At 35.9% G+C, this 25,754-nt stretch overlaps 1 protein-coding gene and 1 long non-coding RNA gene across 2 annotated transcripts in view; both read left to right on the plus strand.

Annotated features, from left to right (window-relative positions):
• PCSK5 (proprotein convertase subtilisin/kexin type 5) overlaps positions 1-25,754 on the plus strand; it is a 145,336-nt gene that overhangs the window by 9,170 nt on the left and 110,412 nt on the right. Inside the window, exon 2 of the mRNA XM_026675098.2 lies at positions 12,698-12,802. Coding sequence (XP_026530883.1) covers positions 12,698-12,802 — 105 coding nt within the window. The remainder of the gene's footprint in view (positions 1-12,697; positions 12,803-25,754) is intronic.
• Positions 10,070-10,631, plus strand: LOC148132473 (uncharacterized). Its single transcript, XR_015748048.1, has 2 exons — positions 10,070-10,196; positions 10,454-10,631. It is a non-coding gene; the product is annotated as an uncharacterized LOC148132473 (long non-coding RNA).

The following is a 25,754-nucleotide window of genomic DNA, read 5'->3' on the forward strand; positions in this document are numbered from 1 at the left end:
TGCCTGGAAGATATGCAGCAGAAAGCTTGGATTAAGGTTTCATGAGAGGTATTTTGACTATAGTATCGGTAGTACCTTGTGCTACAGTACCAATGAGCAGAAAGCTCAGAAATCAGGAATGCTTTAATACTGTTTTCAAATATTTTGTTGCTAAAATATCCTATGATTTTTCACTTCATATCAGCGTAATTAGCAAAAATCCTTGATACTTAGTGAAGTTCTATATACCTTTATCAGGAAATAGGTCTCATGTCTACTGTTTCTTATTTCTTAAAGAGTGATACAACATATTGCTGAGAGTTCTGATGGATAACTTCAGACACATTATGAATGCCATGTAAATTGATGGAATACACATTTTCCTGTCCAACTAACTGCTACATGATTTAATGGTAATTGTTTTTAAACAGGCAAAGTGATTTTTTTTTTAAAAAAAAGTAAAAAGCAACAGTAAGATTTTACTTTGTTTTGAGGTGGGATTTTGTTTTGTTTTGTCTTGTTTTTTGGTAGAGAGTGATGTCTCACTCCTAAAATGTTGCTTTGCACACACATTTGTCTGTCTCCCAGCATGAGGCTAGAAAACAGAAAGAAGACTCTACTGAGGCAAGTTAAGGACCCTTGTGAATGCAAAGCAAAGGGATATTTATGGAATCTGAGCTACAAAACAATAACAGTGCCTTGAACCTGAATTTGTCTGCACCACAGCAGGAATCCAGAGCATAGAAAAGATCAGCTGTAATCCTTTAAGCTCACATTTTTTTCTACTCTGCAGCAATAATCTATTGTCAGGCAAAGGGCAAAGTAAAACAAATTACTTTTCTTCAAATTTAATACAGTGTCATTTCCCCTAATTTAAGCAATATTGTTCATTTATTTTTGTTTAAAGCCAACAAAATTATCTTTTGTAAAAAATTTCAGCTTATATGTTTTGATATAAAACAGACATGATCCATGTTAAAAATTTGTTTCCATTCATTTCTTGTACACACATTATCACATGTAAAACATATACATACAATAGAAATATTGTATGTTGTTGGCTTTTAGTTCCTAGAGCCTTGTTCTCTTTTATTCACTGTTCTGGACACATTGAATGCATTGTCCAAGTCTTTGCACTGATACCACAACTCAGCTATATTTTTCTCAAGATATTTGGCTTAATAAAGAAATCACACAATATAGAGAGAGGGTTCTATTAGTGGCAGCTGCTGCTGACAGCATCCACCTATCCATAATCATTAACTGCTCTCCTGTTTTCTCCCAAACTAAGATCAGCTATTCTGCACAAGAAGTTAAAATCCAAGGCAGTCAAGGAATGGTGAGAATAAACGCCCAGGTTATTGATATAATAAAAAGAATTTCCAAGGTTCTGATTGGTTCCAGGAAGATACCATTGCCTAGTACAAGCACAGAAGCAGCTGAGTCCTCCTGAACTTTTTGCAGACATTTCCTGTTATTAGGCTCAGGTGTTGTAAGATCAAAGAGCCTTCACAAAAAGCAACAGAAGCCCCTACTTTTAATCAGATAGTGAATCATCACTGAGGATGTTTGGGAGATGAAGTTGAGTGGATTAATAGCAGTGGGCATATACATTATTTATATGTGAAATTTGCTTAGGGTTTGAATTTTGGTGAAAACTTAGAGGCTTTGCACCAGAATCTCCTCTTAGGAAAAAAAAGACATAGAGATAAAGCACTAAATTATTAGTGTGTGTTTTGTAATGCCTAGGCCTTACAGGTAGTCCTCTACGTATGACCACGATTGAGCCCAAAATTTCTGTTTCTGAGTAAGACAATTATGAAGTGAGTATTGCCCCCATTTTACAACCTTTCCTGCCACAGTTGTTAAGAGAATCAGAGCAATTGTTAAGTTGGTAGGTAATACAGTTGCTAAGTGAATTTAGCTTCTCCATTGATTTTGCCTGTAGGAAGGTCGCAAAAAGTGATCACATGACTCTGGGACATTGCAACTGCAATAAATATGAGTCAATTGTCAAGCATCTGAATTTTGATCATGTGACCATGGGGGCGCTGCAATGTAAGTGTGAAAAATGGTGGTAAGTCACTCAATGCCATTGTATCCTCAAACAGTCACCAAATGAACTATCATAAGTTGAAGACTATCTGTAGTCTCTTTTCCATTAGATACTGTTTCCAATGCTTCACACCAGTTCCAGTAAAATGATAATAATATAGACATGGACTGTAAAGAATAGATCTAGACAATGAAGAAATCTGCAGAATATTGATATTATGAGGAGGCCAAGCACTGAATTGCAAGTGATTTTTTTACAGGATAGTCCACTCTTGATCAACATCCTAAGGCACAAAGACCCAGAATTTTTAAAATACTTTTACTGATATTTATTGTAACATAAAATTTAATTTAAATAAAGATTAGAAAGAAAAAGAGGGAGTGCAGGATAAAAAAGAGAAAAGAAAAAAAACTGTATATCAAATCATACTCAAAGGGAGTTAGGCAACCCTCTGTCAAATAAGAAAGCAGTTTGTGGTCTTCTTTCAAGGACACTGATCAGAGGTGGTTTCCTAATGAATAATGTATTGATTGATCAGATATGGTAAATTGAGGGAAAGTATTGAACACAGTAGCATTTATTAATGTTGGATAGATGAGGATTTGTTGTTGATGCCAGTCTGGCAGAGTTCTGCTAAAATGGCTGGCACTTTTGAACGTGAGTAGTAAGTAACAGTTGGGGGTAAGTCATTTATGGAAGTTTGTTTTGGGTGCTGTGGGTTAAGTGAGGTTATATTAAGTGTATATAGTTGTGATTGAGTTATTGTGTGATTTAGTGTTGTGATTCTTAATGTGGTTCTTTTATTTTGATCGGAAGGTTAGATTTCATATGGGTACACAATTTGAAGGGCATAGATAGCACGATCCTAGATATGGTCAGGTATCCCAGGTACCTGGAAGATATGATAAGGCAGGGGTCCCCAACCGCCGGTCCGCGGACCGATACCGGTCCGCGGAACAACTCTTACCGGGCCGCTGGTTGCTGGGCGCCGCCATCTTTTTGATAAAAAGTGCTTCCAGTGAGCTTTTCGGGTAGAAAGCTCACTGGAATCACTTTTCATCAAAAAGATGGCGCGCCAGCGCTCGGTGAGCTTTTCGGGTAGAAAGCCATTTCTACCGAAAAGCTCACCGGAAGCGCTGGCGCCGCCATCTTTTTTTGACGAAAAAGTGCTTCCGGTGAGGTCAGCTGATGCCGGTACCGGGCCGCGGCGTCAAAAAGGTTGGGGATCCCTGTGATAAGGGACACTTGGTAATTTCAGGGAAGAAAGATCAGAATTTATTGAGAACATCCATTTCCAGCTTGGCAGCCCCAGTTGAGTCCTGTTGGTTGAATCATTCATAAGTTTAGATTTAAGTTGCTGGTAAATTAGGCCATGCTTAATCTATGATTTGGTTCTGGATAAGATGATAGACCAGACATTTATTGTTAAGATCTGATTGAAAGTGAGGATACTTTTTGAACATTTGCCCTCTATGTTTTGAGTCCTGCAGCAATCTTGAGCTAAGAGTTGGGATGGAGCTATTGATCTTACTGGATGATATGTGACAAAGGACAGTCTTCTTGAAGTAGTGGAGTGTGAGGAATTTTGTGTTGAGTTGGGCTTTAGACAGGAAGTGGGTATTTTTCTGAACTGCTAGCATGTTGCCTGTGGAATTCTTGTAATTGTTCACACATCTTAAAGTTCTGAGATTGAGAAACACACTTTAGAGTGTTGATTGACTTCAGGCTCCATGCCAGAGGTCTGGGTCAGTTATATTTTGGCAATCATGGACTTGTCTCCTCAAGCCTGACACGTGCTCAGAACAATGGCATAGAACGTGACAAGATTAGATCTGCTCCATTATCAAATTGGATCTTTTTCTGATCCAATTACAATTAACTGCTATGAAGATCTCAGAGTAGGATCAGTTAGGTTATGATGTGTCTTAAATGCATTAATTCAGATGGTTTCTTGGACACACTTGAGGGATTTCCCAGTTGTGTCAGAGGTGAGTTTACCAATGGCTTTGTTTTCCTGTAGCTCAGGCTCTCGAGGAATGTTCTCTGAGGTGATTCCCTTTGGTATCCTGATCCTGAGGCACACCTTGGTTTCCTGAACAGTTATGGGAGCTGAACCACCAGAAATAATATATAAAGCACTGGTGAAAAAAGATCAAAAATAAATGTTACCAACCACAAGTACAAATTCAAATCCTAGCCTATAGCATCATTATTTTTTATTTTTTATTTTTTTTTGGAACAAATTTTATTAATTTTAAAGACAAACAAACCATCATTAACCATTGAATACATAAAACCTCTTTCCATTATTAATTTTACAAGTCAAGTAAAATATTATTTTATACAACATAATTCTGTTTTACACCATTTCCATATGGACATATAAATATCTCTTAGCAAATTTCTCATTATTTCTCTTTTCGTATTCAATTTCATTATTATTATTGTTATTTTCTATATTTATCCAATTTATAATCATCATCTACATTTCTCTCTGACTTGATTACCATTATTCTCATCCAACATTCCTCCGAGGTTTTATTAATTCTCAAACAAACATGAACACACAAAACACAAAAATATAAAACTTCTTTTAAGAAAGTAGTTTGGCCTCAGATTACCTCTCTTTGTATGGACTCAATTAAATTCGTGCTCATCTTATATACCATTACCTATCTTATTTACCATTCTATATCTTCTATATAACTTCTCCCCGCTTTTCATTCTTCTTAATTCTATTTTATTTAATTCATTTTAATTTAAATCATTGTATTTGTATTTTTTGTCCATTCTTTCCAAATTATCCATTTATCTCATTCCCTACAATAAAAAAAAAAAAAAAGGATTTTTCCTGAAATCACTGATCAGAGTATGATGCCTTTCTATCCTCCCCCTAAATTAATATTTAAAATAACGCCTAGTACCCAATCTGATTCTGCTTAGTACATTCTACCTGCTAACTTTTAAAAAGAGAAAAAAATAATAAGTCCAAAATAATTAATATAATTAGATAATAAATCTAAATGTTAAATCTTATAACATTCCAATTATCTATTTCAAAAACAAATGCTAGAATAATAAGTTTATAGTAAAATCAACACGATAGTCAATTAAACTCTTTAATTAAACTTAATATTTTAAACATTCCTTTTAATATTTTGTTAAATTTTAAAGTCTATCATTACTAAACATTTCAATATTTTAATCTTTTATTAATTCTTATAACATTATAATTTTCTATTTCTAATACAAATACTACAATACCATCTTATGTACCTTGCAAAATCTTTTTTTTTTTAAAGAAATTATACATCACCCTTTATCCCTGAAAAAAATTCCTTTTTTCCCATCTTGTTTCATACCTTTGTGGCTTTCCCCCCCCTTTCCCTTCCTTTCTTATCCCACCTGGCCTTTTTACCTCCCCCTCTAATAACCTCCGCCTTTTTAGCTTCCCCTCTCTGTTGTATTCTTTTTTTCTTTTGCTTAGTAACATTGTGTTGATTTTGCATCTTATTTTTCTCTTTCTTGAGTGTTTTTTTAAGTCTTAAGTCCTTCATTTTCCTTCCTCTCTTTCTCCTTTCTCTCTTAATTAAATTTTTAGATTCATTGAAGATGGCGTCTTCTTCTTCTTGTTCTTCTTCTTCTTCTATTTCCTCCATCTGTTGTTGTGTTTGCTGATAAATAGCAAGCGCCATTTCTAAAAAAAGAAAGGCTTCCTTCACAGCGTCCTTGCTTTCTTTCTTTATTTTTCCATATTCCTTAAGTTCATCAACAGGTAAAGCCATTGTAAAATGTTTCAAAAGTTAGAACAATTCCCCAAAGTCCCAGAGACATCAGTCCAAACAAAGCACAAAGTTCTCACTTTCTCTTCCTGGGATGGTATCAATAAAAAGGAAAATAAAAAAAGCCCAATCTGTATTTTAGAGCCTTGTTGCAATTAATTTCCAGTCTCAAAATCTTCAAGGCATCTCCTCCAGCAAGATCTTAATATTTTTTTGTCCTCTCCCTTCCCACTTATAACAAGAAGCCAAGTTTTTACCTTTTATAAAAAAAAAAGACAGGTTTCTCAATGGCCATTTGTTGATTCCATAGGGAAGGAGAGTAAACTTTCCCTTTCAGCACCTCAGTTTTGCCGCTTGAAATTCTCCTCTGGAAACAAAGTATCGTTCAAGAAGTCATAGTTTTCAGGATTAGGCGTCTCTTAAAGTCCTGGGTCAGCCAAAAAACTTTCTCTTAGAATCTTTCTCCCCTCTTCCTCCTGCTCAGTCTTACCCAGCTGCTGGCTTCTTTGTGGCGGCCATTACAGACCGCTGCTCGACCGCCTTGAGAAAAGGGGGTTTAGCCGGCTGGGGAGGGGGTCTGCAACACCCCCAAACCCCTCTCCGGATCCCCCTATCTTCGGCTGCCTCTGCGGGGCAGCCTTAGCCTCCAGATCCCTCAGGATCGGAGGCACCAAGACGGCTAGCGCCGCAGGGATCGCGCAGGATTGCGAATCCCTGCCGCTGGCGAAGCCGACAAACCGGAAGTTCAGCATCATTATTTTTCTTATCTGATTGAGTTAGTAAGGTGGGTCAATAGCCTTACTTTAGAGAAGAATGGGCAGGATGCTCACTCACTTTGGATGCATTTTGCTAACAAAGTCACTTAGATTTGCCAAAGGTAGGCAAAGTTTAATGTGGTGTTTGGGGCATCTTAACTCTATTGTAAGAACTCATTATGGCTTGCATAATCTGAGGTTTACATTGGGTCTTTCTGATATGACTCTTACTACTTACAGTATTGAACCATGTCCTTCCTAGCTCTTATATGGAGATGGAAAGGTGACTTGATTGATCCAAGAGGTGGTTAATGCTTTCTGTGGGAAGAAATGATTCCAGCATCTTTGAAAGAAGCTCTGGGTATCCTCTCCTTAAAGGAAGACTATTTATCTCAATCTTCATTTTGGGGTAAAAGTAGTTAAATATGTAGTGATTGATGCAGCTGTAAAGCATCCTGAAGAAAATAGATTACCTGGCCTCTTTCAAGGCCTGAGTACAGAATGGTTATGACTTTATTTGCTATAATCAATGAACTTTGTTGTGATCTTTATGGAGATCTTTAAATCTCCTGTTGCTTATTAGACCATTAACTATGGCATTCCTAGGGACTGTCTGTGGGGGTTAGGGATGGGTGGCAGTATTTTATGGTCATTCTGTTCCTACCTCAATAGGCAGTTCCAGTCAGAAGCAGTCAGGTCACTTCCTTGTAGTTCAATAGCACTCATATACTGCTTTACAGTGCTTTACAGCCCTCTCTAAGCAGTTTACAGAGTCAGCATTTTGCCCCCAACAATCTGGATCCTCATTTTACCCATCTCGGAAGGATGGAAGACTGAGTCAACCTTAGTTATCAGACAACCTAGAACTACGCCGCCTTCGGTCCGATCTAAATATAGTGTATAAAATCATACATTGCAATGTCCTACCTGTCAATGAATACTTCAGCTTCAACCATAACAATACAAGAGCACACAATAGATACAAACTCAAGGTAAACCGCACCAAACTTGATTGAAGGAAATACGACTTCAGTAACAGAGTGGTCAATGTCTGGAATACTCTACCTGACTCTGTGGTTTCTTCCCCAAACCCCCAAAACTTTAACCTTAGACTGTCTATTATTGACCTCACCCCTTTCCTAAGAGGTCTGTAGGGGGCGTGCATAAGCGCACCAATGTGCCTACCGTCCCTGTCTTATTGTTCCTTTTTTTCTTATTCGTATCCATTTCATGTATTCATAACCATGTTTATACTTATAACTGTTATCTAATAATCGCTTGACAAAATAAAATAAATAAATAAAATAGATAAATAAAGAATCAGGACCACACCTCAGGACTACACCTCAGCTTCCAGTTAAGATGATTTATTAATCACGCCTATTCACAAGAATCTAGACAACTAATGGTCAACTCTAAATTAGTGTTAGATAAAATCAACAAATGCAAGAAGTGTTAGACTTAGACCGTTTGCGGAAATGTAACAACTCTGGGTTAATTGACTTTGCCCCCAGTTTCTGCCTGTTCTTCCCCTATAATAATGTGCCATGGGGGATATTTCCTTCTCCCTTGTTATTCAGCATAAAATTGCTTTGAGAAATCATCCAAATGTTCAGACTGTGATACCATCATATGCTGATTATACTCAGCTTTGCATTGCAACCTTTTCCCCTCACAAGGCCTACTAGGATATTGTGTCAAAATTCTGTCCCAGTGACTGGAGGGTATCATGGTATGGATGAGATGATGCCATCTAAATTCAAATCCAAGCAAGACATAGTTACATTTTGTTTATTGCAGTTGTCCCAACCTTGAACTCTTGAAGGGATGACACTGTCCCAAGGAAGTAGGTCCACTATTAGCAGTCTTTCTGGATTTGTGGCTATTGCATGTAGACATTGTGGCAGTGTACAACTTTAATAAATAAATGCTTTTCACTCATTGTATGGGTGATTATCTAGGTAAATTGTTTACTTAAATTTTCTTCTGAAGTTAATAAAAGGAAAATGTTGCATTTATTCTGACTAGGCATTTGGAGTGATAGGAAGCGAGTTTGGTCTAGTGATTAAGATACCAGGTTAGGACCTAGGAGACTGTGAATTCTAGTCCCTCCTTAGTCACAAAAACTGTCTAGGTGACTTTGGGCCATCACACTCCCTCAGCCCAGGCATCACAAGGTTGCTGTTATGGGGAAAATAGGAGTGTTAGTATGTTCCCTGTCTTGAGTTATCTATAAAAATAATAAAGGCAAGATAAAGACATTAAATAAAATGTTTATTGATACTCTATTGATATTATTATAAAATGCTCCATCGTAAAAGGATTATTTTTGTAGCCTACTGTGTCAATTACAATGAATGCTATAAGCTTGTTTGACATGCAATTACAGGTAGTCCTCAATGAGGTTATGACCCCAACTGAGGCCAAAATTCCTGTTGCTAAGTAAGACATTTGTTAAGTGAATTTGCCCTATTTTACATTCTTTCTTGCTACAGTTGTTAATCACCACAGTTGTTCAGTTAGTGGCACATTTGTAAAGTAAATATGGCTTCCACATTCACTTTGCTTATCAGAAGGTCACAAAAGGTAGTCACATAACCCTGAGGTACTGCAACTGTCATAAGGATAATATTGAATTGAATAATTCAGGATTAAAGAAGTTTTCTTTTTTACTGTAATGTTTAGAAATATCAAGTAGTCTGGTTAGGACTTAAGATCAGTAACCTCCATGATTCATCTGGGAAAAAATACCACAGTGACATGGAATAATTAAAATCCGGGGGGGTGGGGAATCTGCTGCCCAATTTCCTGTGTCTCCTTTTACTTAATGCAACAATCCTTTTATTAAAAATACATCCTGTTGGTAGAATATCAGGCAGTGATTTTTGTAGTACTGGTAGTCCTCAGTTACAACCACAATTGAGCCCAAAATGCATGCTGCTAAGTGAGAAATTTGTTAAGTGAGTTTTGTTCCATTTGATGATTTTTCTCGCCACATTTGTTAAGTGAATCACTGCAGTACTTAAATTAGTAACAGTTGTTGAGGGAATCTTGCTTCTCCATTGACTTTGCTTGTCAGAAGGTCACACAAGGGGATCACATAAGTCTGGGACACTGCAACCAACATAAATGTGAGTCAGTTGTTAAGCATCTGAATGTAAATTACGGGACCATGGGGCAAACTCTCATAAATCATTTTTTTCTGTGCTGGTGTAACTTCTAACGGTCACTAAATGAACTATTGTAAATTGAGGAATACCTATACATGGTGAGATCAAGAAACAAACTACTGACTTCCGGTTTGAAGGGCTTCAGCGACAGACAGAAATCTGCGATTGTGTGCGGTTTCTGTCTGGGCTCGCCGCTGGAGCGCCCCGAGCCGGCTGGTTTCGGGGCTAAGCCACCCCGTAGGGGTGGTGAAGAGGGGGGAGACTGCCAGCAGGGTTGAGGAGAGCCGCATCTCTCCTCCCCAGCTGGCCATTACTCCCTTTCCCGAAGGCGGTTGCAGCGGTGGTCAGAAATGGCCACCACAAAGGAGAACGCGACCGGAAAAGAATGTGCAGGAGGAAGATAAGAAGTGAAAGTTTTGGCTGACCAGGTTAAATTGTAAAAGCAACAACTAAGGTACCCTGGAATTTAAACTTACAAAAAATAATATCACTCCCAAAGAAGAGTCGGAAGCAATGAAGGAAAGTGAAAAGGGAAAGGTTTGGCTTTTTTTTCCTTCTCTCTCCTTCCCTATACTGACAACTAAGAGACTTAAATAAGAAATCAGAAAAATCTGCTTTGACATCAATAGGCAATTAAGCTGAAAATAAAACAAAATGCCAAAGGGATAATAAAAATTTCTGGACATTAAAATTTTTCTTTTTCATAAGCAGGAAGGGAGAGAAAAAGAATAAGGGCAGGATCTGGAAGAGGGAGGAGACTGCCTGGAATTAAAAAGAATCTACAGTAAAACTTCAACAAGACTTCTAAAAGATACATTTTAACTGAAACTTTGCAACTAAATAGTAACCCCAGGAAGAGAAAGTGAAAAAAAAAAGAGCAAAAAAGAAACAGCTTGCGTGTATTTGGATTATTTGGTGATCTTTGGATTCTTGGTTATTATATTTGAATGACTAAAATAAATCAGGTGGTTGTTTAAAAATTTATACAACGGCACCACTTCTGGATGAATTGAAAATGGAACTTAAAAAGTACAAAGAAGATGCACAAGAAGGGAAGGGTTCTTTTGGCTTCGTTTTTCAAATGGAGATTTGGAACTATGAGAAACAACAAGAAAAGACTGCAAAACAAGAAGACTGGGACAAAGAAGAAGCCATCTTTAATGAACAAGCAATTTTATGTGGGGAAGAAAAAGGAAAGGGGGGAAAGAGAATGGAGAATTTAAGACTTAAAAAAACAACCAAAGAAAAGAAAAATAATTCAAAAAATAAGTATAATACTGGAAAGCAACAGAAAAGGGGAATACAGAAGAGAGAAATAGAGGTAGAGAGACAAGGGGGTAAAAAGGGGAGAGAGAGAAGAAGAGGGAAGAAGGAAAGGAAAAGAAGTTACAAAGGACCGGAGCAAGATATAGAGAAACAGGACCTATTTAGAGATAATGGGTGAAAATCTAACTGAAAAGGGGATTCTGTAAAGGTACATAAGATTGTATTGTTATATTAGTAATAGAAATAACTTTAGAAAATTGGAAACAACGTATGATTAAAATGAGGGATAAAATAGTTAGTGTAATTTAGTGAAATGTTTGTGAATAAAATAAGTGAAATAAAATAAATGAGAAAATTGAATTAGGAAGGAACAGGAACATTTTAATTAGTTAATGTTTTATAAAATATAAGTGAAGGGGGGGGGAATTAACTATGGAAAGCTTATAATTGTTCCCATAGAAGTATGATATTTAATTGAAAAGTAATGTTAAAGATGTTAAGACTTTAATGAATATTAATATTAATGATAGAATTGAATTGGAATGGAATGTTGTTTTAATTATATACATTTATATATTTTTTTCTTTTTTTAAGAATACAGTATGTATTTTAAGAATGTACCAAGCAGAATCCGAATGGAAGTTATGTATTATATTGAATGTTACAACTTTAAGGAAAAGATATAAAGGCGTCATACTCCAATCAGTAACTACAGGAGAAATTTTGTTTAATGAGAAAAGATAATAGATAATTGAAACAGGACAGACAAAAAATATAAATACAATGATTTGAATTGAGATGAGATAATTAAAATAAAATTGAGAAAATTAAAAGAGGGGAGAAGCTATGCAGAAAATGTAAAATAGTAATAAGATATGGAATAGAATATAAAAATGAGCATGAACCTGAATTTGTGTCTGTACGAAGAAATGTAACCCGGGATTACGCTATTTTCAAAAAAGATGTTTTATTTGTATTTTTTTTCTCTTTGTGAAAACTCAAATAAAATTTACAAAAAAAGAAAAAGAAAGAAACTACTCTTTCATATTGTCTTGCTGACGCAAGTTGTAGGTTTGGGACATGATGCATCTTTTGCCTGTTCTCCCTTGCCCAGCTGATCCCTATGAATGTAATGGACTGCAAACCAAATGCTTTTTTCAATGCAAAAAACCTAGATGTACAATTCAGAAATTATGTCTCCATTTCCTAATTCTTTTTAGGAAACAATAAGTCTTTAAATAATTTAATCTGTTTTCGAAGATCAAATGTTCCAATAAGCTTTTCTTACCAAAGTTGAGATGAATATTTCTCATGAATTAAATATTTATAGTTTTACAATAAATATCCTTAAGCTGAATGATTTTAGTACCATAATTAGTGGGTTTAGAAAACTAATGTAGATCTTGATTGCTACATAAAATGTTGCATATAAATTAAACATTAAAAAGGTGGATACAGACAAAACAGCCAGTTCAGTTGTTATCTCCAGTTATACAGTTACAACCTCAAGGACATTCAACCATTCCATATTGTATCTTTCTTTTTGAAAGATGAGTACTTGGGTTCAAGTAACATTTCAGCCAGGTAGTAATTGCATAATTTATAGACCTTTTGAAAAAGAGGTAAACTGCTTTTCTTAAATTTTCTGTCTCTTTTCTCCTCACCCCAGAATCTTTTTGTCTCTTACAGATTGGAGCACTGAAGGATTATTACCATTTTTACCATAGTAAAACAATTAAAAGGTCAGTTCTCTCAAGTAGAGGTACTCACAACTTCATTTCCATGGAGCCAAAGGTAAGCTAATCTAATTAGTCAACCATGTTTGATTCAAGCTTTTGCATTTTTAATTTGAAACTTTACGCCAGGGGATGTTTACCTGGATAACATCTACAATTACAAGAATTGATTGTCATTTGCTCATTAAGATTCCATTTCATATGAGAAAAGAAAGTAGTATTCTAATGTTTTAAGAATAGTGTGTCACCATTATTTATAGAATATTATATTACAGATTACAGATTAACAGAATTGTAAAGGACCTTGTAGGTCATCTAGTCTAACCCCCTGCCCAAGCAAATGTGATTTTCGTGTCAATGCTATATATATAATATAGCAGTTTATAATTACATTACTTCTAAGCAGTGACCCTTTCTTAGAATGAAGATGGTAGTTTGACTGTAGTTTCTATCTCAAAAGTTCAGTATTGATTTATGTTGTTGAACAAGGTTTTTTTAACAAAATTATCACATTATTTAGCTTAATTGCTATTATTAATTATTATTATTAAACTGCTTTATTAAATTACTGCATACCTCATGTTAATTCTTTATAATTTTTATTTTTCATTTATAACTTTCCCCACAATAAAGCTTTTTAAAAATACTGCCTTTTGTATATAAAGAATCATGCTTCTTTTTACCATAGTGAAACAAATAGATGTGAGTATAACAAGGATTTATCATCACTGGAATTCTTCTCATGGCAACAATTATATTATAATATTTGATTATTTAAAATATATCAACTTAAAAATGTTAATTTGCATCTTAATTCTATTGGTATGCCAGTATGATGTATCTGCTTATGATAATCATATACTGACGGTCGTGATTGAAGAAGATATATTGGTACACTGCAAATATTAACTGGGTATAAAGTTCACTGTGTATTATTTCTTGTTCACAAACAAATGTTAAGACACTTTTATGTTATTGAATGTTATAAATGTGAGAGGAATAGCTTCACATTTTTTGGCAATATCTAAGTTGTTCATCATTTGTTTTATGGATATTGCTTTTTGATAATTTTTCTATATGTTGTATATGATGTGATAGGAACATTAATTAATAATCAGGTAATCTTGGTCAGGCTACATTTCATAGAATATCTTAAAAGCTTCCCACAGAAATAAATTTTAAAATTAATTTTAAGTAAGATATGGATAACTGACACCTTGTACATGTTTAAATTTCACTTTGATGTTTTCGTTTTGATTATAAACAAATTGCTGTAAGCTAGAAATACTGTCTGTAATTTCTTATGAGAAATGTTATTGGCAAGATAGGAATGTGATAGGAATAAATCAGACAAACCTTTAGAAAAATAAAAGTTGCTTTATATTAAAAAATAATATGTGGCTCCTCATATTTATACCTCACTGTCTTTATAATTTTCTGATCAACATATTTTTAAAGGTTGAAGCTATCATACTTTGAATTAATGTATCATTTACATCCCCACTACATTTTAATAACTCTGGATGGTTTACAATAATCAAAAGATGCAAATCAATTGCACATTAATTTACTTAAATGGTATGTTAGAAAATCCAACCATCTTTCTTACTAACTCCTTTGCAATGATTTATCATGCTAAAAATGACGTTCTATATTACTGAGCAAGAAACTTATACTTATTCTGTCCATATTAGAATAACAACAATATAGGCATATAAAATGCCAAGTGGAGCTGGAAACTTTCTTTTTCCTTTCCCTTTCCCTTCTCCTTCTCCTTCCCTTCTGCTGTTCATTGGCCTGGATATCATTTTGAGATTGACAAAATTCATACAGCTGCTTCTTGTTGTCGAAAAAGTAGTAATGATACCTACTTGTCCACTTTATCCTTATTATCAGACCATCTTAGAAACCTAAGCTCTAGGAAATAAGCAGGTATCACATTATCACACATTACAGTATTGAGCAGCAGTACTAACAGCATGTTAAGGTATTTGAATTCAGCTGTAGGAAAGCTATTTATTCTTCCACTGGCTTGAACAAATATAATAGTATCCACGGGTGGGATTCAACCAGTGTAACAACCGGTTCGGTGCGCGTGCACTTTATGTGTGCGCCTCCGCAGCATTTGCAACTCACCTTCTGCTGCAAGTCCTGCGTGTAAAACAGCTGATGCGTGGCAATCTGCTGTGCCTTGCGAATCAGTTGAGCTGGAAAACCCGAAAATAAAGCACAGACTAGAGCCAGGACAGGCGGTCGGGCCCAACAGCTGATCTTTGGAGCTACCAGTTCGCCTGAACTGGCCCGAACCGGTAGAATCCCACCCCTGATATATGATGTATGTTTATATATGATGTAGGGATATTACTAATTTTACCAATTTACCAATATTATAAATCATTATCATTATTCATACATAGCTTTAAAATTTAAATCATGATTTACAATATGCAGTGACTATTTTCACATATCACATTGAGCTAAAACCAAACAGACTATATTATGATTTAGCACAATATGTGAATCCAGCCAGAATGAAAATACAGTATAAGACAAACATCATGTATTTCAAAGCTCTTAATTTAGAAAAAGGGAAAATATCTCATTGAAGAAGGAAAACAGCCAAATATTGGGCACTCAAGATTGAAAATGTTATATATTCAAACGTTAAAGATTGGCTTCTTAGCTAACTGTTGGATATCTTTCTCCAGATGCAAAATCCTTTAATCTTTGCATGGACTTGTCTAATACTATACTTTAGGAAAATCCCATTATTATAACTTATTAACCACAAACCACACATAATAGAGTCTGAATTGTTTTTGTTTCCTGATGACCATAATACTTGGTAGAGTGAGTTTTGAGCATAGAAGTAGTGGATAAAAGATATTCAGTGAGGAAATGCTAAAATGTATCTGAAAACAAAATTTTGAAAGACAGTTTATACCAAAGAAAGGGTAATGAGAAAAAAAATAAAGCACTTTATCACTACTATTCTCCTCAACATCCAAAAATTGCTTTTTAGTTAAAAATTAAAATAAATATAAAAATTGTTGTTTTTAAGTGGCGCACATTACCACAGCTACTTGTTTTTAATGAGCATATGGATTTAGCTTACTATTTGACAGAAGATAAAGTAGATGTGAACAAGCACTATGGACTGTATCACATTTCTGGAATACTGCATTCTGTTTTGGAGGTCACATAAGAAGGGAGAAAGAAATTGGAACTGTTGATGGTGGACCTGAGAAGGTTCAAGGGGAAGGATTTAGAAAGATCTGTTTCTTGCTTTGCTCTTGTCTCTAGTTGTGTATTGCTATGAAGAATGCTACTACTACTGTGAGGAATACCATGAAAAGCAGTGATAGCAACAATTATGGAACTTTGAAGTAGAGCTGTTATCACCATCCTTAGAGGCTGAGCAGGGGAATGAAGAACAGTTGGAGACTAGACTTCTGCTTCTGATCTGAGATAATCTGGCTCTGGATGTGGAAAGGCCACATGATGGCTGAGACCAGTGGAGTATGTGCTGAGTTTGGAAAAATGTGAGGATGAAAATGCAGAAATAATTATTGGTTGAAATGCTGCAATGGTTCCCAAATTGGGACTGTGATAGGCAGGGGCACAAATAGTGGGAGGGCATTAAGTAAGCTGTTATAGGAGATCCACATATTCATGCATGTCTCTTCTTCTAAATCAGTTTCCCCAATCCTAGTCCAGATTGAAACATTATCAGGTGACCTGGTCTCTAAGATGCTGGTATATGTCAGGTCTGTGGCATTTAGATTATATCCATCTACAACATGGCTGTTGATGAGCATGTAGACTTGTTGGGTCTACATTCCTGACTGGGAGCAATGAAGATGTAGCTCTCATATTTTGTATCCAGGTTTCGGGTCCTGCAGCAGCACAGCATACATTTATGTGAAAGACTCACAAGGAGCATTATGTAACGGTATGTGGGAGACAGATTAGACAACTGTCATTCAAAGGGTATTTCAGGGCAGATGGGAAGCATTTCAAATCAGATTTTCCCTAGTTTTCTGGTGAGTAGAAGAAAGCAGGAAGATTCTGTATTGTAACTGATTTGTTTCTCTTCTGTCCTACCTTGAAGAGCTAACATATTGCCCTTGAGGTGGCTGGTGTCAATGCCTTTGTATTTGAATTGGGCTTGAAAATAAGCTGCACTGCTGTTGGCACTGACTACCTGACCATTTAGCAGCTGCCTTTTATATGTATATTGTCTCATGAGTATATTGTCTCATGATTTCTACAAAGTTCCTAAAGGTACTTTAGTGATCTGGCTCTTCAGAGTTCAGAGCCTCCATGGTGACCACTGACTTATTACAAATAATCAAACCTAGCACATGGTTGAAACAGTATTTATTTTGGAACATACAAGGACACTGGAATTTGTTTTTTGGTGTGGTCAGATCACTTGCCAAATTATACATTGTAGGTGCATCTCTAGTGGAACCCTGATGATGAATGAATTCAGGGAGATTCAGAGATTTCAGAAACTACTTGGAAAGTTTTTTTTAAAAAAAGTTTGGTAGTTGAAGCTGCTGGGAGACATGATTTGTCAGTTCAGAATGAGGAGTCATTGGTATGATGATTACCCCAATTATACATAACTAGCCTAGGCAGACATGATGCCATGGAATGTCTGAACCAATGTCTGAGAGCTATTAGGCACTGGAATCAGGTGAAACAATTCCAAATTAAATCCTACAAATATAACATTGCTAGGGCCATCTAGTAACATCAGTCTGGGATTACTGAAGATGGTATTGTACTTCCTCTGAAGAAGTTGAATTTGTACAACCTTTGTGTGGCAACTTGGTTGGACTGCTGCAACATATTCTACATGGAGCAGCCTTTGGAAAAGCTTTTGTTGGCAGAAAGTATCTGTTGATATTTGAGAACGAAAGTCCCCTTAGAGCAGGGGCATCAAACTTGTGTCATCATGGCGTCATGTGATGGGGCGGGACTTTTTTCCCCTTTGCTAAACCAGGCAGGGGCGGAACCAGCCCATGACGCACCTGGCCCGCGGGCTGCGAGTTTGACAGCCCTGCCTTAGAGTCTTGCAAGGGAATGGAGTGCAGAGATAGTCAAGCAAAGTGTGTTGGGAAGTAAGCATTGAAACAGCAGCTAGCTTTCTTCCATGTATACTCAGAAGCTGTGGCTATAGTGCACTGTCTTATGAAAACATGTGCATTGTTGCTGAAAACTGCTTAAGACTAATTGCATAACCTGACCTTTTCTAGAAAGAGTGCCTATTCTCTAGAGGTTCCTACAGTGTGTGCTGAGAGTACATTTAGTACATTTAAAATAAACTTTATTTCCTAAAAATAATACTTAGTTTCTTTTAAAGCTGCAACAATGTATACAAGAATACTGGATTTTTTTCTCATAATAAGACAGACTATTGTTATCATTTTCTATACTTCCTAACTAAACATACAATCCCTAATAGAAAGAACTGGGACCTTCAATATACAAAGAAAGATTAATTGCTTACAATGCTTACTCAAGGGATAGCCTTGCTCTATTTGCATTTTTCCCTATCATCTGCACATTAGATACAAACATTTGAAATGGACTTTCTATATTTGTACAAGTGAGAAGTGCGCAAATGGCATTGGTAGTACAGTTGACTGTAGGAGTGTGGATAGCAAAACTACGATAACTAAAACAGTTACAGTTACAATAATGACAGTTAGCAAAGCCTACTATAGTTGAATATTTTTTGTCGAAGAAATAAGCAGAGGCTTTGATTCAAAGCTTATATTCCCCAGATAATTTTTTAATCGAGCTTTATGTTCTGTAGGTTAATATTTTTATTAGCGTGGGTTACATTTGGTTTTTAATTAAAGCTTTGTTGTAATAATTTCATTGTCATTGGTTAATGAAAGTGAGATAACATATTCAAAAGAAGAGTCTGAGAGGAGACAGAGAAACATGGAGAGATACTGCCTGGTCTTGTAGTAGGACAAAATAGGCAGTATCTGAATGTAATGCAGATATGATGTTCCAGGGAGAGAGACAGAGAGAAAGAATTCTCAGTAGAGATGTTGAAAAATATCTTAGGAGAAAGCAATGACAAACCACTTCCATATTATCACCAAGATAACTACTTAGATTCCTGAAGTCACCAGAAGTCAAGTTCAATTTACAGGACACTCATTACTATGTAATCCATCTACTGAGTTAATAAAATTATGCATTAAAGGCAATAGCCCAACTTAATAAAACTAATAAATTAAATCGTCAATGTTGTATCAAGTATTATAGCTACCATATGGATATTTGTAAAAGAATTCCTAAGCCATATATGCAATGTAACTTTTGAAAGGCTCTTTACTCCATATCAATGTAGCATAACAGTAGCTGTTTCGTTTGGGCCCTGTATACAGGCAAAAATATAAGCAGAAAGTCTTCACAGTATAAGATGCATAACTACATTTTGATAGCTTTCATATGGCCAGAATGTTCTTAAATTGGACTTCAAAGATAACCAAAGAAGAGATCATACTGGCAAGGATTGCAGATTATTTCAAGTAGAGAAGACTAAAAGACAACCTGAATTGGGTTTTAATGACAATTTGTAGAAGATAATGTGTATATTATAGTAACTTACCATTGCTTTTTAGAATTAATAGATGAGGAAAAGATGTTCCTCAAGGGAGCATAGCATTGCAGCGTTCCTTGAGATGTTCTTCAATCCAATCCAATCTAGCATAACACATAGGCTTCCCACTCTTGGTAATATAGTGCCTAAGCCAAACAGATGAATAATAATCACTGCTTGCCAAAACTTATTCGTGGAAGCTTAGTAATGGGAAGTGTTTATGTTATTATCGCATTGCAACTGCTTCTTGAACCAATTAGTCACTGGGTTTGAACAAGATATAGGAATACATTCCTAACCACAAGGACATCAAAACAATAAAACCTGCGTCATAATGTATTTTATGATGGGGCAGCGGCAACAATATCAGTTCTGGTGTGGCTTTCCCAGACAACAGCAGGTGGCGATTATGGGGCTGCGACTGGGCTTTTAGGCAGCAGCAGGAGGATCATATTAGCAGCTAGATGAAACTGTACCAGATTCAGTCTCCTGATTCAGGGCATGGAATGGCAGAGGGCACAGAAACTTGCAGGAGGCTTCATAACAACCAGTGTTCTGTGACTACCATTGGATTGGCAATATGGATTAGCAACCTATCCATTTATTTATTTGTTTATATGTTTATATGCCACCCATCTCACTTCGTGTGACTCCAGATGGCTTACAATCTGATAAAACAATATATGAAAGATTAAAATAGTAGTACAACAAACATAATATTAAAATTGGCAGAGAAATAGTTTAGATGGTGGAGGAGGGAATACAACGGTGTGGACTGGGAAACTTCAATTTAATTCACCTCTAGGATGACACATCTTTATCTGGACTCCAGGCGAATCAGCAGAGCCAGTTTTTAAGGCCCTTATGGCTTGGGTGGGACTGGACTTCATTTCAAGGGGTTCAGTATTCCTGAAGGTGGGAGACATGGCAGAAAAGGCTCTTGTCCTTGACTGGCAGCCAGAATTTCTTGGCCAGTCGGCTCCTCAGCGTGCCCCTTCTGCCGACGTGAAAGGGGCAAACCAATCCCATTGGGATGAGATGGTTACTCAGGTAACCTGGACCTATGCCACACATTTTTTCACATTCACATTCTTTGCCAGTTTCATTCACGTTGGTAGACTGCTGTTACAGGGAGCTTACTGAACTTTAATTAAAACTAACTCCAAGGTTTCCTTTCTTCACTGTTTGTATGCATGTTTGTATACTGTAAGTATACTGTAAGTATTGTCATTTGGATTGATGTTTTTTTGGTCAGGGTTGTGGGGGTGTCTTTTTGAGGTATGGTTACTGTTTTCTCGCTGGACAAGAAGCGAATTTGGCAGGGACCTAGAGTCATTCCTGCCATTTTGATGTTGCTCCCCTTCTCACTTTGGTGAGATTAGAGTGGGTGAGGGTAGAGTAGATTGCAGAGAGTGGTTGGTTGGTGATGTGTTGTTTAAGAAAGGGAAATGAAGTAGCTGATACTTGATCTAAGAGATGCTGAGTCTGAGGCCTGGGTGTGGAGCAACCTAGGTGGGGGAGGGATTGGGGTGGTGGTGTGGAATGTGCAGTCCTACTGGGATAATGACAGGCAAAGAAAGATATGGCAGAAAACAAGGAAGAGCCAATTGTTTATCACATTGGCTGTATGCATGACTGGAAGTTGCCTCTTATCACCTCATCAATCATCCAAGTCTACTCCTGCCCACGTCTGAAAAGCAAGAGGGGAACATCCAACTCTCTCTCCCTCTCCCCAATCTCTCCTATGCTTGACCATTCACCCCTCAACCCCACTGTCCAGAACAGAAAGATTGGAGAGGAAGAGATTACAACAGTAAGCACACAAAGGAGAATACACTAGTTTGTTTGCTGAGTGTCCTCACATCTGCCAATGCCAGTGCATTGTTTCAGTGTGTATTCCCCACTGTGTGCCTGCTTACTTTCCTATAATTCCTTCCTTTCCAATGAAGAGCAATGGGGCCAAGAGGTTAAATGAGCTTCTCCTGACCTACAAAGTACAAATTTGTATGCCCTGATCATGTATGTTTGTTTGCCATGTTGATTGTTACTAATTTCAATTCTTGAGTATATTGTAATTTTGCAGCAAGTTATTGATAAGTGTATATGATACAATGAAAATTAGTCTGAAAATTAATGCAGCAAAATCCAGAATTGTGTTTGACAGGAGAAATTGGATGGACAATTTCAAGTTATATCTAAAAGGTGGAAAAAAACAAAGCAAGGAGATAGTGTATCATTGAAGAATGCTAACTAAAAAAAAGTTTTAAAAATATCAAATACCAGGTAGTGGATGGCATATTGTGAGGAATAAACATTTGCCAGTCGAAGAAAATACTGCTTCATGTAAGCTCATTTCAACCATATTATTATGTGGACATGAGACTTGAGTATGTCAGGAGAAACCTAGAAGTAAGTTGTATGCAATTGGAATAGGTAATAAGAAATGTGCCTACTAAAACAAAAAGCTGCAGGATCAAGAATGAATGAGTTCTGAATGAATGAGTTCTGAATTAAATATTAGAATCTAATGAGAAATTACTCTAAATAAGAAATACTTTAAGTTGTTTTGGTCAAATGGAGAGAATGAATGAAGATAAAACCTCAAAACAAATATAGCAAGTCTCCAGGTAAAGGATGATCCACAGTTAAGAATAGAACATTTGAGTTAGGGTTAGGGTTAGGGTTCAAGTTCTTTATACAATACTTATACAGTATTACATAATACCGTCCCATCTTACATACATATTTGACTTAAGGACAAATTGCTCCTATAGGTGATCTCTCCTGTGCTTGGGGAGATTCCACCTTGGGGATGGAACTCGTTTGCAAACTGGAGACTTCTTGTAATATGAGAGTAGAGCAAGTGGCTACTGAATGAGTGTGGATTGAATACAAAAGTGACAAGTAAGAAAGCTTTGAGTGGCTTGGTCTTAGAGAATACATGAATGAGGATCAGTTTACAAAACATGTGCTTTAATTACTATTACTTACTGGCCTACTTTCTTTCCACCATTTGAATTATATAGTTAACCATAAGAAAGAATGGTGTTGGATGATATGCATGTATGTGGATATACGATGGGTGCATATTCATGTATGTATAAATTATTATGCAAAACTCTATTTAACATTTTATGACTGAAGAATAAATGTAGATAATTGTGCTTAACATTTTTATTTCATAAAAAATGTATACATATGCTCTACAGAGTAATTAATATTAAAAATTTAAACCACATTAATTAAAAGTATTCCATTTATTTTGTAGGATAGTTTATGAAAGACTGCACTTCCATTTTTATTTAAATAAAATATTGCATGCTAAATTCCATTTACTTAATGTACTTAACATCAGCCATATTTATTGCAGTGCTGCTTTTCGTGTAAACTATATTTATCTATAAAGTTCACGTTGGCATTATGTTTTTTCTCCTTAGTTATAAATTATAAAAAATAAAGGAACAGGATAAATATCCATATGAAAAAGAAGACAGAAAGACACATAGTGAATAAAAAATAAAATATGAGAAAATAAACAAAGAGTTTACAATTATAATAAAATTCATAAAATTATTATATAATTAATTCAATGTGTGGAACCACATTAATTGTAATCTTAAGAAATAACTAGAAATCTCAATAAAACTCCAAATATATTAATATTGATGTCAGCAGTCTTTGTTATTGTTTCAAAAATAGTACATAATTGTGTAAATGGAAAACAACAAGGGAAAAGGGGGAAAAATGAAGCAAGAGCGGAAAAAAGAAGAGAAAAATCAGTAAATGCAAAATTGGAAAACTAAATAGTTTTAGTTTCTTCCCAAGTGATGATTACATCAACACATTTAGAAACATTGAAATTATTTTAATTATTGCTTTTATATTATTTCTCCTTTAAAAATTGTACTCTATGCATAGTATTGTCTTGATTTTCCTTTTGTGATAACTTAAAAGTTATAATAATTGTAACAACTTCTAAAAATGCCATTTTTAATGGAGCCAGTCTCAATTTCTATTGATAAGTGATGTATTCTGGATTGCTTCACAACATCAGTTACCATTATTAACCAAATTCCATGGTCATTAGACATGGCAACTTCCTTGCCAACTTCCTACAGTGAATAAGTGGGGAGGCCAGCAGGAAAGTGCAAGTCCCAGGTAGCTCAAAAAAAAAGAAAAAAAGAAAAAGGAGGCAGCAGGCAGATAAGTTGCTGGTGGTGGTTGGGAGAAGGCATGTTGAGAGGTCCGGGCACCTTAATTGCCTGTGAGATGGTGCAAAAGCATATGGGAGAGATGCAGTATGGGTTGGGGAAGCAGAACTTATACCAGCTACTTCTGACCTTCCCTATCAGCTTCCACAGTGACTTTTTGGGGATGCTGGCAAGTAAGTTTGCAAATGCATGTGATTGTGAGGTGCTGCAACCAATTAGAAGTTCAGGCCAGTTGTCAAGTTTCCAGGTTGCAGTCATACAACTGCAGGAATGCTGGCACTGCCAGAACTCCAGGGATTGGTCAACAACTATTCATTCATGGTCATAGGTCAAGGATTTTCCACATATGCTAAACACACTTCATACCACCCCAAAGTAGTTAAGAGTCAGTAGAATTACTTTAACAGTAAAGAGTTTAAAAATTAGCATGCGTTGCTATTCACAATTTTTTGCAGTGTAAAATCTTCATAGGATCCATTTGATTCCAGAGTTCTTTTTCTAACAAGAGGATAAATCAGCGAATTGTTCATCCCTGGCAGCTCATATCATCTAGAAAAAGGCCCATTTCAGCCCTTAAAAAACCCATAATGCTGTAATCTAATTAATGTAATGTTGCTACATCTTTTATTTACAGAAGGATTGCAATCCAATTGTTAATTATTTTCTAGGTACATCTGCGTAGTTCTGTTCAGAAAAAAAAGTTTTTAAAGTCACCCTGTAGTTTGTTCCTGGGGGTTGACCCTTTTCCTATGCCTCTCTCGTGGAAGGTAGGATGAAAGCTTTTTAGTTCTGTTTTGATAGCAGGGACCTTATTCACATCAGGGAGTCCGGAGTTCAAAAGAAAATAATGTGTAACTGGACCTGAGGTCAAGAAAATCAAATGAGGATAAAGTTCTGCTGTGGCCGAATAAAACTGGGGATTGTTTTCCTTGTTAAAGAGCTTTAATTAGATGTGATAGCAATTTTGTAGCTCACCTGCTAAGCAACAGGAAATTGGAAACAACAAAAACTGCCTGTTTATTACTGATAATATGCAAGGTTAATATTCAGAGGAAGAAAATACTTTGAAAGAAATTTTAAAATAAAAAGTGGTTTTGAGCCATGGAAAATGAAAGATAAAGTAAAAAGTAAGGACAAGAGAATTCATAATCCAAAATATAACAAGAGCTATTTTTTTCCTGCTTATCTGTTGTATGAATTCAGTGTCTTTATTCTGCATGATTTGGCCATGCATATGTTTGATCCACTGAAGTACTGATTCAGATTAAACAAAACATTATTATTTCAAAGACTAACTTTTTAACATGATTCATCCAGGGTTGTTGAAAAAAGCAACCAGAGAAGAGCAACCAGGATGATTAGGGCACTGGAGGCTAAAACATACAACGAACGGTTACAGGAACTAGGCTTGGCTAGTCTAGTAAAGAGAAGGACCAGAGGAGACATGATAGCAGTCTTCCAATATTTGAGGGGCTGCCACAGGGAGGAAGGGGTCAAGTTATTTTCTAAAGCTCCTGTAGGCCAGACACGGAATAATGGATGGAAACTGAACAAGGAGAGATTTAACCTGGAAATAAGGAGAAACTTTCTGACAGTGAGAACAATCAACCAATGGAACAGCTTGCCCTCAGAAGTTGTGGGAGCTTCATCACTTGAGACTTTCAAGAAGAGACTGGACTGCCATTTGTCAGAAATGGTGTAGGGTCTCCCGCTTGGGCAGGGGGTTGGACTAGATGACCTACAAGGTCCCTTCCAACTCTGATTATTTGTATCTGTAAGCCTAAATGTGTTAGATATGAGCCAACTGTTTTGTTTTTTATTTAAAGTAGAAAATATATTTCTATATCATTAATCAATGAACTAGAAATTGTTGCAGTATAAATTTCATATATGTACTGATAAACTGCATATGAAATTTAAAAAAATAGTCTATACATCTGTTTATAATTTCTTTGATCATCTTTAATTTAAAATGAGTTTCTAAGCTCATGCATTTGCTTAGAATGTTTGGTGTTTGACTTACAATTGTTAAAATGTAACTCCTTACTATAAACTATTCTAGAGGGAGCTGTTCTCGCAGTTTAAATAGAAAATAAAAATTACATTTCTGAAAAGGTTACATTTTCCTTTACTTCATGATAAAACTGCAAGTTTACACGTCAAAATTATGA

Source organism: Notechis scutatus, chromosome 2, assembly GCF_049901735.1.
Source record: "Notechis scutatus isolate UNSWTSFEM ecotype Mainland chromosome 2, rNotScu1.2, whole genome shotgun sequence".
Classification (NCBI taxonomy): domain Eukaryota; kingdom Metazoa; phylum Chordata; class Lepidosauria; order Squamata; family Elapidae; genus Notechis; species Notechis scutatus.